General features: G+C 40.0%; 1 protein-coding gene across 2 annotated transcripts; it reads right to left on the bottom strand.

Annotated features, from left to right (window-relative positions):
• Positions 1–977: 977 nt before the first annotated feature.
• Positions 978–13,036, bottom strand: dis3l2 (DIS3 like 3'-5' exoribonuclease 2). Of its 2 annotated transcripts, none has more exons than XM_047590300.1 (21): positions 12,912–13,036; positions 11,631–12,400; positions 11,387–11,511; positions 11,160–11,213; positions 10,871–10,972; positions 10,575–10,740; positions 10,358–10,422; positions 9,705–9,934; positions 9,442–9,615; positions 9,209–9,288; positions 8,253–8,365; positions 7,972–8,079; positions 7,616–7,849; positions 6,979–7,058; positions 6,633–6,816; positions 6,282–6,368; positions 5,642–5,789; positions 5,235–5,365; positions 3,660–3,764; positions 3,206–3,310; positions 978–2,835 (listed from the first exon to the last, which is right to left on the bottom strand). In XM_047590300.1, exons 2-21 carry the CDS (start codon positions 12,379–12,381, stop codon positions 2,734–2,736), a joined length of 3,144 nt encoding a protein of 1,047 aa, XP_047446256.1. In that variant the 5' UTR covers positions 12,382–12,400; positions 12,912–13,036; the 3' UTR covers positions 978–2,733. The 2 variants fall into 2 exon arrangements, with proteins under 2 accessions (XP_047446256.1, XP_047446255.1); XM_047590299.1 differs by having other exon boundaries at positions 11,631–12,406; positions 12,912–13,017.
• Positions 13,037–13,979: the final 943 nt, after the last annotated feature.

Genomic DNA, 13,979 nt, shown 5'->3' with positions numbered 1-13,979 from the left:
TTGTTCCTGTTGCAGCTGTAGTTGACAGCACAGTCTGCTTGATGAACTGCAGTGAGCCTGCGGTTGTGGCTCAGTCAGGTCTCACAGTAACAGGTGCGTGATAAGGCAAGTAATTCTATTGTCAGCTTCTGTCTTCTCCCAGTTGCAAGGTTAGAAATAACACGTATTTCTGGATTTTAAGTCATAGTAGACGGAGGTGGGAGTCACCGCTGATTATTCTGTGACGTCGGCGTGTTCGCCTCTGATAAGGAACTCCTTGCAACAGAGTTCAGGCAGAAAATAAAAAGATCATAAACACAGCTTCATTGTGTGTGCTGCTGTGTATATAATGTATAACTTTTTTTGCGTCATTAAGCCTAAGATCATTGACGCAATCTTAAGCAGCAGGTTTGTCTCACTTTGAAGTGAAAAAATATCTCAAACATCCAACTAAAACCTTTGGATTTATGAGCTATAAAGCAGTCCTTTGGAGGTGAGGGTTTTACTATGACCACTGGCTTATGGGCGCCTCCTTATTTGATCTTCTACTGTAGCTCCTGTGGCAAAAGTCACTAAGGAACGTTACATCTATCCAAGACTTGATTTAAAGGGAGCTTTTGCTGTCAAGGTAAATCTGAATTAACAGATAATAAATATTTTCTGCCCTTGTGGGTTCAAAAAAAGATATCCCAAACATAAATGACTGACTGGAACATGCTATTGTTTAACAGCCAAATAAATACATTTGAAGAGAAATATCAGGAAAAATGTTTCCCAAACGTCACATTTAATTGAGAATCATTTCAACTGAAAAGGGTGTGGACTATACTATAAGACCTGTCATGCTGGAATAACTCTGTGTAGCTGGCAATGAAACCCCCAGACGTTATCTGTGTTTATGCGCTGTATACTAAACAGAAGGCACCACTGCACCGATGGCAAAAAGTAGTTTTCAAGAAACAAAACAACAAAAAAAACAAACAAAACAAAACACACCGTTTGTGGTTCATGACGTTCGTTCCTAGAGACACAGACGACTGTTTATTGCTTTGTATGAGGTACAACAGACTATACAGAGAATCCACTGTGAATACTGACAAACGCTGCACTAACAATATAACTTTGTAAAAGATCCAAAGAAATTGTACTTGAATTTTTTTTTTTTTTAGTTAACTGCATTTGAAGGGTCCCAGGTTATATATTTTTTTTCCACCCTCATCACAAATACACATCAATCTAGCATCTAGCACTCGAGACATTGGGTTAAAATACATCTAAAGATCATGTCAATTCACGTAATACAAAATCATTTCTAAAAAATAGTTCGGTGGGGTTTCAAACTAAATCTGACACAATACTAAAAACCAATCTGACAAAAATGAATTGAAACATCAGAAAATTTCAAATAAAAAATAATAATAATTTGTGAAGACGTAGCAGCTACTATAAGAAACTACATGGCACTGTTTATTCAGAGTTAGATGAGCGGCAACCCAGGTGGGACCGACACGCATTAAGAATTGTGCAGCTGTATTTAGTCCAGATTTACTGAAGATAATGAAATTCACATTTGATATTAAGGAAGTCCACTAAGTATGTGAGCCGTGCAAATGAAATTTGACAACATGAAACAAAGAAGATGCAGCTGGAAGCAATCTGAAGGATGAAAAGTAAGGACAAAATTCATTACGATATCAAGGCCACCGACAACTTTAGCAGCAATTCATATTCAAGTTATTCCTATGTTTCCCATTAAAACATTAATGAGTAAATAAAATATTAAGCTTTGGCGTCGGTTTTCACAATAAATACAGAGACCATGTAGCGTCGTTGACACTAGAACAACAACTTGGATCCAGCACACCCTCCTTAGAAGAAGTGAAATCAAAGAAAATTCCTCTGTGACTGTGACAAGACCAACCTGAAGCGGCTCAGCTGCTGCATCACATGACTGACACCTGAGGGAAATCTAAAGAAAACTGGTCCTGTATGAAACACAGTCAAATCAAACCGATGCTGCCATATATGGCATATAGCAGTTGTAACTTTTCTGCTTTGTGAACACGCATCTGTTGTGAAGTGAAAAAAAAATAAAGTTTTCACTACTGCATTTTTATCCTCTGAGCCACGTAGCTTCACTAGTGCCACAACAGGCCAAGTTAAAACCCACCACAGCCAATCAAAGTAGTAAAGAAGTAAAATTCAATAGTGTGGCACACTGCTTTGCAAAAACACAAACACTGGTCTCTTTGCAAGGCAAAAGCAAGAAGCCAGTCAGTAATATCAAACTAAAAATAGTTTAAAAAGTCAGTTGTCACACATTAGACTGTGTAAAAGAATCAAATCACATCTAAGCTGACCTCATTAGATCAATAAATCAACAGCAAAATAAAACTGCTGCAGTTTTGTTCACCTTCAGACCTGAGCCAAAACAGCAGTATTAGGATCTGGTTATTGCACATTTAAACCACTTACTATATATTTTATATTCCAACCAGACACTTACTCAGACATTTTGCCACACTTCCATATATTAATTGGATGGCCCCAAAGGAAACAATCTAATAAACACTGGAAAATGAACAGACATGTGCTCCAAGTGAGTTAAAATATGAAAAACCAAACCTTCAAGGGACTTGTACTGACTCAGGTCTGACTGGTAATTCCTACGCTTACCACTGTTGACACTGGCCATTTCTTTCATCCAACTAAAGAAAATGTGCAATGTAAACATCGGTGGAAACACACAAGTGTTTAAGACCTGCTGTCCTCAGGCCTCTTGAGCGCCGCGCTGTATTTCATGGGCGCATTGTCCGACTGGAGCTGCACCTCCACCAACGTGAAGATCGAAATGACCTGTAAACAGAAACAACCCATTATGAGTGTTTGTGTTATTGTAACTAGCTGTCCACTTGTTACATCAGAGACACTATTTTACCATCTAAACCGCCTCTAGCTGCCCTACTCTCTACAGAAAAAGTCGTTTATTTTTTATTTTTTTTAATCCTTAAGTGTAACCCACTAACACACAGAACTTGGAACTGCTAACCATGTTTCTAGAACATTTTGCTGTTGATCTATCTATACCACCATAACAATAAAACTGCCTCGATAAGAACTATAAAAACATGACCTACATTTCCACATACACTGAGTACAGTTTTCATTTGCAACAATAATCCCATAGCAAAGAATGGAATGAATTTTCAGTGTGTGTGGTCCTCACCTGCTCTACAGCGGGACTCTCTGAGTCCTTTGGTGCCCAGACCAGAGTCAGCTCTGATTTCTTCCCCACCTTACGATGGTGGAATGAGTCCAGGCCCACAACAGACTAAGGATGGAAACAAATGATTTTAAACTCTTTCTCTTATCATTGTGACCTGTTGGATGGTTTTAATGTTTGGGCTATTACATTTCTCTCTTGAATGACATTTCATCATATTTTGTGGATAATCATGTTGTGTAAGATAAAAGACAAAGCTGAACAGAATGTTACCTATACAGTCAAAACTCAAGCTCTAATTAGATCAACTACCAAATAAAAAACACTTTTTAGTTGAGTTTTTAAAACTAAAAATATTAGCTGAAAATACTAAGTGAGTAGATTTGAACTTTAAAGCAGGTATGCACATATCTTAGGACTGAAACTGTTGATGTTAGATGAGGTTACTGGAGCTGACCTTGCAGTAGATGCGTTTCTGTACTCCGTAGCGGAGAACCAGCACATCAAACGACTGGTCCAGCACCCCCATCACCATGGCCTCAGAGTCTAGTGGGCCACACTCCTATGGAGAACAGACCAAGACAGTTTCACCTGAAAAGGCAGCATATTGTGGCAAAGCCTGTTCCTGTGCTCAGTGGTGACTGTATAAAGAATCCTGCATCATCCGTAACAATCCTGATTCTGTTTGTGACTCTCAGGGTGTGTCTCATCGGCATCTTGACAACGCTGGGTTCGCTGCCAATTCAAAATTGGGCGAAGAGGTGGAGAACAAGTGGAAGTGAGGTTGGTGGGTACTGCCTGGGTAGATGGCTAGCAACCCATGATGTTACGTACACAAATGCAGTCGCACTGTTAATCACGTGTAACCTGAAGTCTAAATTCACCTCATGTACAGCTGTCATGACCATTTTTTTTAACCACGCTGTCATGACCATTTTTATTTTAACATGGCCATCAACACAGATTTAGTTGCTTTTTGAGAAAGCCTCAAGTGGTCATTAGAGGAACTGCAGTCTTTGGCAATTCCGCATGGGCATTTTACTAGTGCTGGGCGTGTCGATCTAAATATCTATATATAAGTATCGGATCTCCGATACTCCTCACAGAGTTCATATGAGTGCAGCTTCAAGTCTGTGCGCAGCAGGACCTTCTCCATCCCCATTTGTAGTAAACGGTGGATATGGACAGAGATTGTTCTTTTTTCTTCTTTTGCACTAATGTGTTTTTTTTTTAAAACAATTGTGTGTAGTAAAAGGGGAATTATTTAAAATGTATACTGTTAAATTGTTTTATTCTGTAATTAGTTAAGAAAAAAATGTTTATTTGCCTAAATATTTGTCCTGTTTTCTTTCATAATCATAATCAACTAACTAAAGACAAAATTATGAGTTATTCAATGATCATGACGTTTCAAGTCATTATGTTTCGGCGATACTAGCCCAGTATTTACTTGGTATCAGATCGATACCACAATTCCCAATATTGCCCAACCCTACATTTTACAGCCAACGCAATCGAAAACCATGTCCAATCAAAGAATTCAGGTCCTGACCCTTACGGCATCATATGGGGACACAAAACATCTTCTCCATTAATAAACATTTTGGTTGTCCTGTCTTGTTTCATTGGTGTTTAAATCTGCGAACACTGAAACTACTTATCAGTAGGGCATGGCAGACATTGCAGAATGTGATATGTGTGGTATTTTTAACAGAAAAAATAATTTAGAGGTATAATTTGGAACTGGTTTATAACTTGGCACAATTAACATTTATAACAATATAACTAAAAGAATTACTCACAATATAAACAATTGTTAACTGGCACATTGACCGACTGCTATCGTCTTAAAGGTGATTTAGAAATAAAGGCTGAGTTGTGTTGACAGTTGAGTAGTCAAGCATATAATGTCAGAGTAAACTGTTCTGTTAAATTGTGACCACTGTAACAAACAAATACTAAGAGCTTTTACAGTGAATGCGTTTGTTTTCATTGGGTACAGTTGTTAGAATGGTGAGATCTGGTTACAAACCTTTACAAATACTCCAAAGAAGAGCTCAGAGCTGAGCTCCTGGACCCTCTTGGACATGGTCTTCTTGTCATTACAGTGTGATGCCTGCTTTTGAACGTCCTGTGTCGACAGGCCTAAATGAGGCCCGCATTCTGTATGAAGAGTCATTAATGTCAGTATGAGCTAAATAATACATACAGTAATTAACACACGCAGAATAGAGCTAGAAATAACAAAGGCAACAGAGCAAACAATGAATCAACTGAGAGCGAGGTCTGAGGGCGTTTTGTTCGGTCTTAGCACAGCAACAACAGAAGCAGTTTCTGAAACAACAGAAACCCTGTCTTGTTGTTTTAAAAGCCTGTTTCTGCGTGTCAAAGAGCGTTTTGTAAAAGAAAAAAAAAAGGAAAAAGGAAAAAAGGACGTACTCAGTGAAGATGCCAGCAGTCGGTGCACAATGATGTCAGCATAGCGTCTGATGGGTGATGTGAAGTGTGTGTAGAGAGGAACGTTGAGGGCGTAGTGCTTAAAAAACTGTTCCTCCTTCATTACACCAGTACAAAAGTACATCGCCATCTGGGAAAAAGCAATAATCCAAATAAATCCAGTAAACACCTTCAACACTACACTTCAAAACTGCCCTGAAAGCATATGACGTCCTGTTTCATATCAAATAAACTGCTTGGTTCTAGGATTATTAACTCAGAAGCAGTAGCTGTGTAACATGCACCAGCCCAAACAAAGAGGCCTCACAGAGAAAAGTTCCTGGTTTCAGAAAAACAAACGAGGTGTGAAAGCAACCTTAACTAACAGGTTAATATTAAAGCTCTATCTAAACAAAACATATTTGAACACATATTCAAATCCCAATTATTTACTTGCTGATGACTGAAATGGCCAGATTTATTACATGCCACTGGGCAAATCATTTTCCTAATAAGATAAGATAAGATAAGATAAGCCTTTATTCATCCCACAATGGGGAAATTCTCGATACCGCAGAAAGTAGTTAAGAAAGCTTGGTAAACAGAGAAACATACGTAATGACAAATACATAAAAGCTCTAACCTGCATTGGTCTGGAGCACATGTGAGTGAGGACTTCTTTCCTGGCCTTGGAATACTCATCATTCCCGAGGATGGTATTGAGACTCTTCTGCATGTTCAAGACGTACAAAGGAGATTTTACTTATTAATACTTACTGCAATGGGAGGCAGAACTAGCCACAACACAACAGTAATCTGCTACAGCACAAACGTTACTCCAAAGTGAAATGGTTTTAATATTAAGGGAGAACATCCTTCGCTGGTTTCAGTGGTTTATCACGCCTAAGATTTGATGTAAGTATTAACACCAGGCAAATATATAGTTTTGAAAATAATTTCTGTCCAAGTAGAAATGGGATGACGTATGCGTTACATGTAATGCTCCTGCAGACGACAGGTCAATGTCAATCCCCAGCTGGTCACACAGCTCCTGCAGCTCATCCACCAGCTTGGCTTTTGGGGGAGGGTGTCGCCTGAGAAGGGCCAACTCTGGGAATTTGCGGTAAATGTGGTTGGCTGTCGCAATGTTCGCCAGCAGCATGAACTCCTCCACCAATCTAGAGGACAGTTTTAATGCATTATAGAGTTTAATGCCTTATAGATTAACAGCAGCAAGAGGGAATGACGTATATTTATGAACTCTAGAATAATTTATCTGTGAAATCAATTACGCATGAGATGATACAGACAGACTGAACTGAAGGGTGCATGTAACTCACTTGTTACTGTCTCTGTACTGGTAGACGTAGCAGCCTTGGGGCATCATTGTCTCTTTGTCCAGTGTGAAGGAAAGTTTCATCTGAAAGAAACAACAGAACCATAAAATGTAGAGAAAATACCATGGAGATAAAACTGTGGGAATATGAGCTTGTCTCAGAGGAGCTTGTTAAATGTCGCTGAGCCATCTTGTGAGTGAAAGGAAATAACTCTTTTGGGTTAAGCCGATGAGCAAGTAGGAGCTAGAAAGAGCAACAACTCATCATAGAGGGCTAACCTCTTCTGAATGATGTTGATCAGTTGTTTAATTTTAGATGATAAATCAATGTGTTTCAATGTTCTGATTAGAAAAAGATGTAAAATGAGAAACGCCTTCTGCTTGCCCTTGAACCTGGTCACTTTGTTCACTTCCCTTCTTGTGCTCTGGTTTCTATAAGCTGAAGAGCAAATCAGAGTACAACCAGTCAGAAAATGCCTAATTGTTGACTTAGTGTTTCTTGGACCAAAGCCAGCATGTGTGTGTGGAAGGTTAAAATCATGATAATAATGATAAATAGTTAAAAATCTATATAAAAGCATTTTCTATAGATTATGTCCTACCTACGTTAAAGAAAGCGTGTGTTATTCAGCAGCACTAACCTGGTCTAGTCTGAGTGCTCCTCCTGTGAAGCGTTGAGCTCTGAGGTTCTTTGCAATGGAGTGCAGGTTGAGCACAGCTTGGTGGATCTCATCAATTGGGTGCAGGGCGTCCACAGGTGGCAGCTCTTCAGCAGAGAATAACTTCTCAGGGGCCTCAATCATGCTCTGAGCATGGTCGTAACTCAGCTTCACACAGGAGCAGATGATTGAGCGGCCAAACCACTCACTGAGGATCTGAGGGACGGGCAAGTGAAGAGGAACTAAATGAATGGACCAGACAAGAGCATGGAACCAAAGGCACTAAAAAGAAGAGTTCGATCAACGAGCCACCATGTGCCATTTTAATATGAACGTACTTTTCCCTCGGGTGTAATTTTCCAAATAACGGAGAAAGTGAGTCTGTCCGTAAGAGGGTTCAGACTGCACAGCTCCTCACAGAGCAGCCTGGGCAACATGGGGATCACCTGGAGAACGACAAAACACAGAGACTGAGACTGAGAACTGAAGAAGAGGTGAGTACTCACAGAAACATCATCAGTCTGATCAACAAAATGTCCCACTGACAAAGGATGGAACGAGAAAAACTAAACAAAATAAATCAAATTAAATAAATACACAACATTTTTATTTAACTCACCTTTTGAACCATGTAAACACTAGTTGCTCTTTGACTGGCAATGTGATCCAGAGCATTGCCCTCCTCCACAAAATAACTCACATCAGCAATGTGAACTCCAACCTCAAAGTTGCCTGTTAAAAAAACAACAAAAAAACAAAACAAAAATATGACCAAACCTTCCCCACTCCCGGTAAAATGTTATATCGTCAATAAAAGTTTCAAGAGAAGATAAATTATATATTTGATCGATATGTTCACGCAATCCAATTTCAAAAAATACATACATCAAATACTACTCTTTGTCCCCATCTGGTGGTTAAAAACACCACAATCCTAGCCTTTTACTCTGAAAGTTCGAGGGCAGACATTACAGGATAGCCCTAGTTTGGAAGGAAGCCAGACAAACTTCCTCCTCCGTTTGTGTCACAAAGGTGGCCTTATCACTGCGTTGGGAGAAGATTGTGCTCCAGCAAAGAACCAGGCTGATCTTTGCTGGATCATAATCAATCAAATCATTTGGGTGGGCCTTAAGGGGCGAAGGACGAGAGAGTGACAGCATAGTCACGCACATCATCCAAGCACAGTAGAGTTAGATTCTTTTACAACTAAATGACTGACTGGTTGTAAGACCATCACATAGAAAGTTTTTTGTCTGTATGAGCTGGAACACGCCTCTTAATAAAATTGCAAAAGACTCATATTCTAATGAGAATTAGGTCTACATTACTATTACTTATCTACTCTTCTACATTAAAGTGCACAGGTGATATTCTGGTCCCTGGTCCCCACATCTGCACACAGCGCTAACACGGGGCCATGCAAACCCGTTTTACTACAAGTGTTGGATTATTCTACAATATTTACTCATTGTCACAGTAGAATAGTCCATCCATAGTCAATCTACTGCATTAGTTCCTCTGTCAACCAGTAGAAAATGTTGTGAACACATGATTATGCATGAAAAAGTAGTTTACCGTCTGGAAGCTGTTTACAGGACAAGGCATCATCCAGATCTCGGGCAGTTGCAGGGTCAATTGTGAAGATACACTCCTTCCTAAAAATTATAAACAGTTCTTTGTGAGATCATCAACTACATCATGTGTAGGAATATGAGATGTCATGTGTTACCAAGCACGAAACATGATCTCACTTAAAGAACACATGAATAAGAGAACCACATAAATGGGTTTGGGCTATGGCGTCCTACCTCAGGTCTTTTCTCTCTCTCAGCTCCTCAGGTGGGATGGTCCAGGGGAGATTTTTAGGGAGGCAGTCCAGCACCTCATCTGAGAACTCGGAAAAATCAACGTCGTACTCTATCAGGATGCCCTCTGTCTCTGGCTCAATTTCTCCAGCTTGACCCAACGTTTTAGCAAGGTGCCTGAGGGAACACATTAGGAGTCAGAACGATTGACGGCAAACCAGAGTACACAGTCCCCTGTGAGATGATTACAAAATGAGTACGCTCACCCTTCAGCAAAGGTGCTTTCAGCTGGCCAGTTTGTGATCCGACAGATGAACAAGGTGTTGGCGTAGTCACCGGGGCGGGAACAGAAGTCCTGGGGACAGTCGGCAAGGGGAACGTTGATCCGCGGCACCCGGTGATCTACGGGGGAAAACATGGCGAAGGGCTTGTCTGGGAGGAACTTCAGGAAACCAGTCGCAGCTCGCGAGTGTTTCTTCTCGACAATGTACACCACCTGATAGACAAATGAGAAGGAAAAATTGAAAAGGAAATAAATCTGCCTCTCTATATACATCTTGAATACAAGAGAACAAATTACAAATCACTGCTTAAAAAAATAAATAAATAGCACTTTTGTGATCTCAGGCTAATGTTTATGCAAATCTGGTTGTTGTAGCAAGTTAGTGCAACCTATTTGGATTTTATTTGCTTTTAGTCACACCGTTTCACTTTACAGCTCCACAAAAGACTTTTGTTAGACAACGAGCGGGGTTCTAGAGGAGTTCAGTAGAGATATATTAAACTTGTTCACGCATTTAGTCATTTAGAAGTGGTTTTAAGGCTCCTGGTAATGTTTTACGTATTAGTTGTTTTGATCTTTTTGGAAAAAGAAGAGTAGAGTAAGAAATACAGCACAACACATATTCAGATATCTCACTTTAGCTGTCTTTTGGAGGATTTCCCCATTGGACCTTGGGGCTGAGGGGTCTTCCAGAGGTTCCCCTAATTCCATCACAAGAAAATATTAAGATGTATTAGCAGAACTTTGGCACAACCGTTTAGGTTTGTGGTTGCTTCAGTGCGTTACATAATCAAACGAACAGTCTTTTCACCATTACCAAATTCAACAGATTAATATACATGTATAATAATACCTGTGTCAGTGATATTCTGACGTTTGCTGTTGACTTCATCACGGTCGGTGCATTGGTCCTCCACGACAACATCAGGCCTGCGGACGCGCTCTGACTTCCTCTGAGCGTTTTCTCTCTGGGACTCGGACTCACTGGCACCATCACAGTCAGTATCAGACCTCACAACCTAGACAGGAAAACAGTCATCATCTGCTGATCCACTCACCCCTACTCATTTTCACTGTCCTGTGGAGGCACATCTAAAAATGGAATTAGGTTGATGCTGCCGCAAAGTGAAAGTAAAGACAAATGTTTACCTTCCACTGCTCCTGAGGGAGGACTTGCACCACCACTACGTCTCCATTCAAGGCTCTGTTGCGAGCCACAATCCCATCCAGAAATATATCCCGCTTGTCATCCTGCAAGCATAAAAGTAAAGGTTTGCCTTGTGCCCGACTTTCACTTTTGATATGAACCTATCAAAGATGGATGCCAATGTGGCGGCCATTTTGAAAAACCAAATGAAGAGAAAAGCAAGAATCTGTGCTGGTTAGCAGGACAAAAAAAAAATGAAAGGGAATTTAGAGGAGATGGGATGAAACTTACAGGAGATGGAATAAAAGCCTCATAGTACTTCTTAGGGTTGATTCTTAATTGCCCCTGTAAAGAAAATATACAATTGTCAGAAATAACCTAACTAGATTATTCTGCTGATGACTATTACATTTTATTAGTACATGACATGAAATAAACACATTATAAAGCCAATACTTCCACAACATCTGATCATCTTGAGTGACTTAATCCATACTCATTTAGTCTCATGTTTCTACCTGAATAAGTTCTCCTCTTTTGAGGCCTTGGGAAACCTCCTCAAAGCTCAGGTAGGATTCAAACATTTGTTGCTTAGATCCTCTTCCTCCTTTGTTCTTACGCTTGTCAGCAGGAGAACTTGAAGCTGAAAATAAAATAATGAATTTAAGCAATCATAAATGAGTAAAAGGTGTTATATATACTATATATATTATATTTTATAGTGACTGAGAATACATTCCATAAAAATGACCTGCACCTTACCTTGGGGCTGCTGCAGCTTTTTGTCTTTGGGGGATTTGGGCCTCAACACCTGAGCATCAACCCCAGACTTGACCGTCCCCTCTTCTGGGTGCTTTGGCGAGTTTTTCTTCTTCGACTTCTTTATTTTGTCATGCTCCTGCTCACTTGCACTGGCCTTCTGCGGGGACTGGGGACGTCCGACGAATGAGTCGGCGTCTTTGGAGGCCACATTTCTGTTACAGTCCTTCTTCTTCTTCTGCTGCTTTTGGTGTTTCTTTGTTTCATTAGGTTTGAAAGAACCGAGCTCCTCGCCAGACTCGATGTCTCCATCATGGCTCGTGGTGGTGTCCCTTCTCTGTCCCCGCCGCTGCTTGTCAGACACACCCTGCTTCCTTTCATAATCCTGCTGTGCGTTACGAAGGCTTAGCTTCTCCATGTACAAAGACAGCGAGCTCTCCTCTCCTTTACTTTTCATATAAGACGGGGAGAAGTCCTTTGAGTCAGAGAAATCATTGGACGCGTGGTCCCATTTTTGCTGCGGTATATTCATCTTTTCACTCTGTGCTCTGAGTGGGGGGCTTGGCCCATTTTCTTCCTTTGGACATGACAAGTCCTTTGCATATTGTTCCAGATACTGATTGAACCTGGGGCTGCGGTGCTGGCTTAGAAGCCGGGCATAGGCGTCTTTCTGAGGAGGAATGCCTGACTGATTCTGGCCACGCTTTGGCTCTCGGCCGACGTTAGGCTTCTTAGATTGCCTTGGTGAATCCATAAGGGAGTCCCTCTAGATGCTGTATCTAGAAAGACAAACAAACAACAAAAAAACACTGAGTGCTGCCCTTCACTCGTGAATCAATAAACATATGTTTCAAAGAGAAACAATGGCTACAATTGACAATACGAACGAAAGAATAGGTCGTTTCTTAGCTCAAAAATGGAAGCAATTCGCTGGCTGCTTTGTTGAAGTTACAATTTATAGTTAACGATATTAGTAATAAAAAACATTACAAACAGCGACATGGCAGGAAATCTAAAGCAACACTATCTGAGGTTACGTTTAATTGTATGAGAAAACAAAAGTCCTGTGTTAGTCCAGTGTTTTAACGGCTTTAACGTCTAAATTAACCTCCTGTGTAAGTTGACGTTACCCAACAACAGTTATTAGCACCAGTCAGCTAACGGCAGGTGTTGGTTTAACGTTCAGAAAATTTGGACGTGAGACAGGCTGCGATCTTAACATCAATAAACAAACATAACGAAAATAATCACAGCCACTGTCAAATCGAAAATGTTACACAATACCTCTTAGACTACGAAACAACTTGTGTAACCCTCTCTTCTGTGTCATTCACATAAAATGATGGCTAGTGTTCTTTCTTGTTGTTCTTCTTCTTCGGCTTCTCTCGGCTCTCTGTCGGATCGCAAACAACTTTATAGTGTATACCGCCCCCTTCTGTACAAGATTATATAACGCCGTGTCATTTTGTAAGTGGCAACAGGCGTGGTTCAATGGTCACGGGCTACCGGGGTAAGTAAAACTGCAATTTTATAATAATAATAATAATAACAATAATAATAATAATAATAATAATAATAATAATAATAATAATAATAATAATCTGTCTTTTCTTTTGGAATGAACTGTATTCTGATTTCATGCTGTATACACCATGAGTCAGTAAACAGCAGGCAGCTCTTCATCTTCTCTTTCCATTACACACCTGCAACATTTCAAAGTGATCTCGTAAAATGAAAATCAAACTTTGGGTTTACATAAGCAGAAACCTCTGGCCCTGCTGGAACTGTCTGATGGTGATTTTACATTCCACACTTGTATCAAGATATCTTTTCATGTAGATTAGCTCAACTTAATACGGCTTGTTTCCAGGAATATTGTCGCAGACACCCAGTTCATACTGATTAAAAGATATAAATCTTCCAGCACTTTGATCAGTGACTCAGCCGCCACTTGGTCATGACATGAAAGACATTAAAGGGTACAAGATTTACTTTCATTTTAATAAATATATAAAAATCAGAGTTTTTCATTAAAATAAGGGTGTCACTGTTTTCCCTCAAGAAAGCAAACCTAGGGACTTCTACTATTTACTATTCTACTACTATACTATCCAGTCCATCTCCTTGAACTTCCTTGGGTTTCTGTTTCTTACAAGGTGCATAAATAATAGAATATAATTCTTTACAATTGCCTGATAAAGGTTTTCTCCTGTTGCATTTGATATAGGGACTTTCCAGCTTCTCCTTTAAATTCTGCAGATCGACCTCCATCTCCTTGCTCTCAGTTGCCTTCTAAGTCAGCTGGTCAATATAGGAGGCCTCTGATGTTTCCATTTGTGTGATGAGGGATGA

The sequence above is a fragment of the Mugil cephalus genome, chromosome 7 (genome assembly GCF_022458985.1).
Source record: "Mugil cephalus isolate CIBA_MC_2020 chromosome 7, CIBA_Mcephalus_1.1, whole genome shotgun sequence".
Taxonomy (NCBI): Eukaryota; Metazoa; Chordata; class Actinopteri; order Mugiliformes; family Mugilidae; genus Mugil; species Mugil cephalus.
This window is presented reverse-complemented; position numbering and strand designations above follow the sequence as displayed.

Excerpts from the sequence above, each read along its gene's own strand:
- dis3l2 (XM_047590300.1), bottom strand. The coding sequence starts at position 12,381 with ATGGATTCACCAAGGCAATCTAAGAAGCCTAACGTCGGCCGAGAGCCA. Across the intron at positions 10,973-11,159 it reads AGGCTTTTATTCCATCTCCT|GATGACAAGCGGGATATATT; the intron begins GTAAGTTTCATC and ends TTATGCTTGCAG. Across the intron at positions 5,790-6,281 it reads TGTGCTCCAGACCAATGCAG|ATGGCGATGTACTTTTGTAC; the intron begins GTTAGAGCTTTT and ends GCTTTTTCCCAG.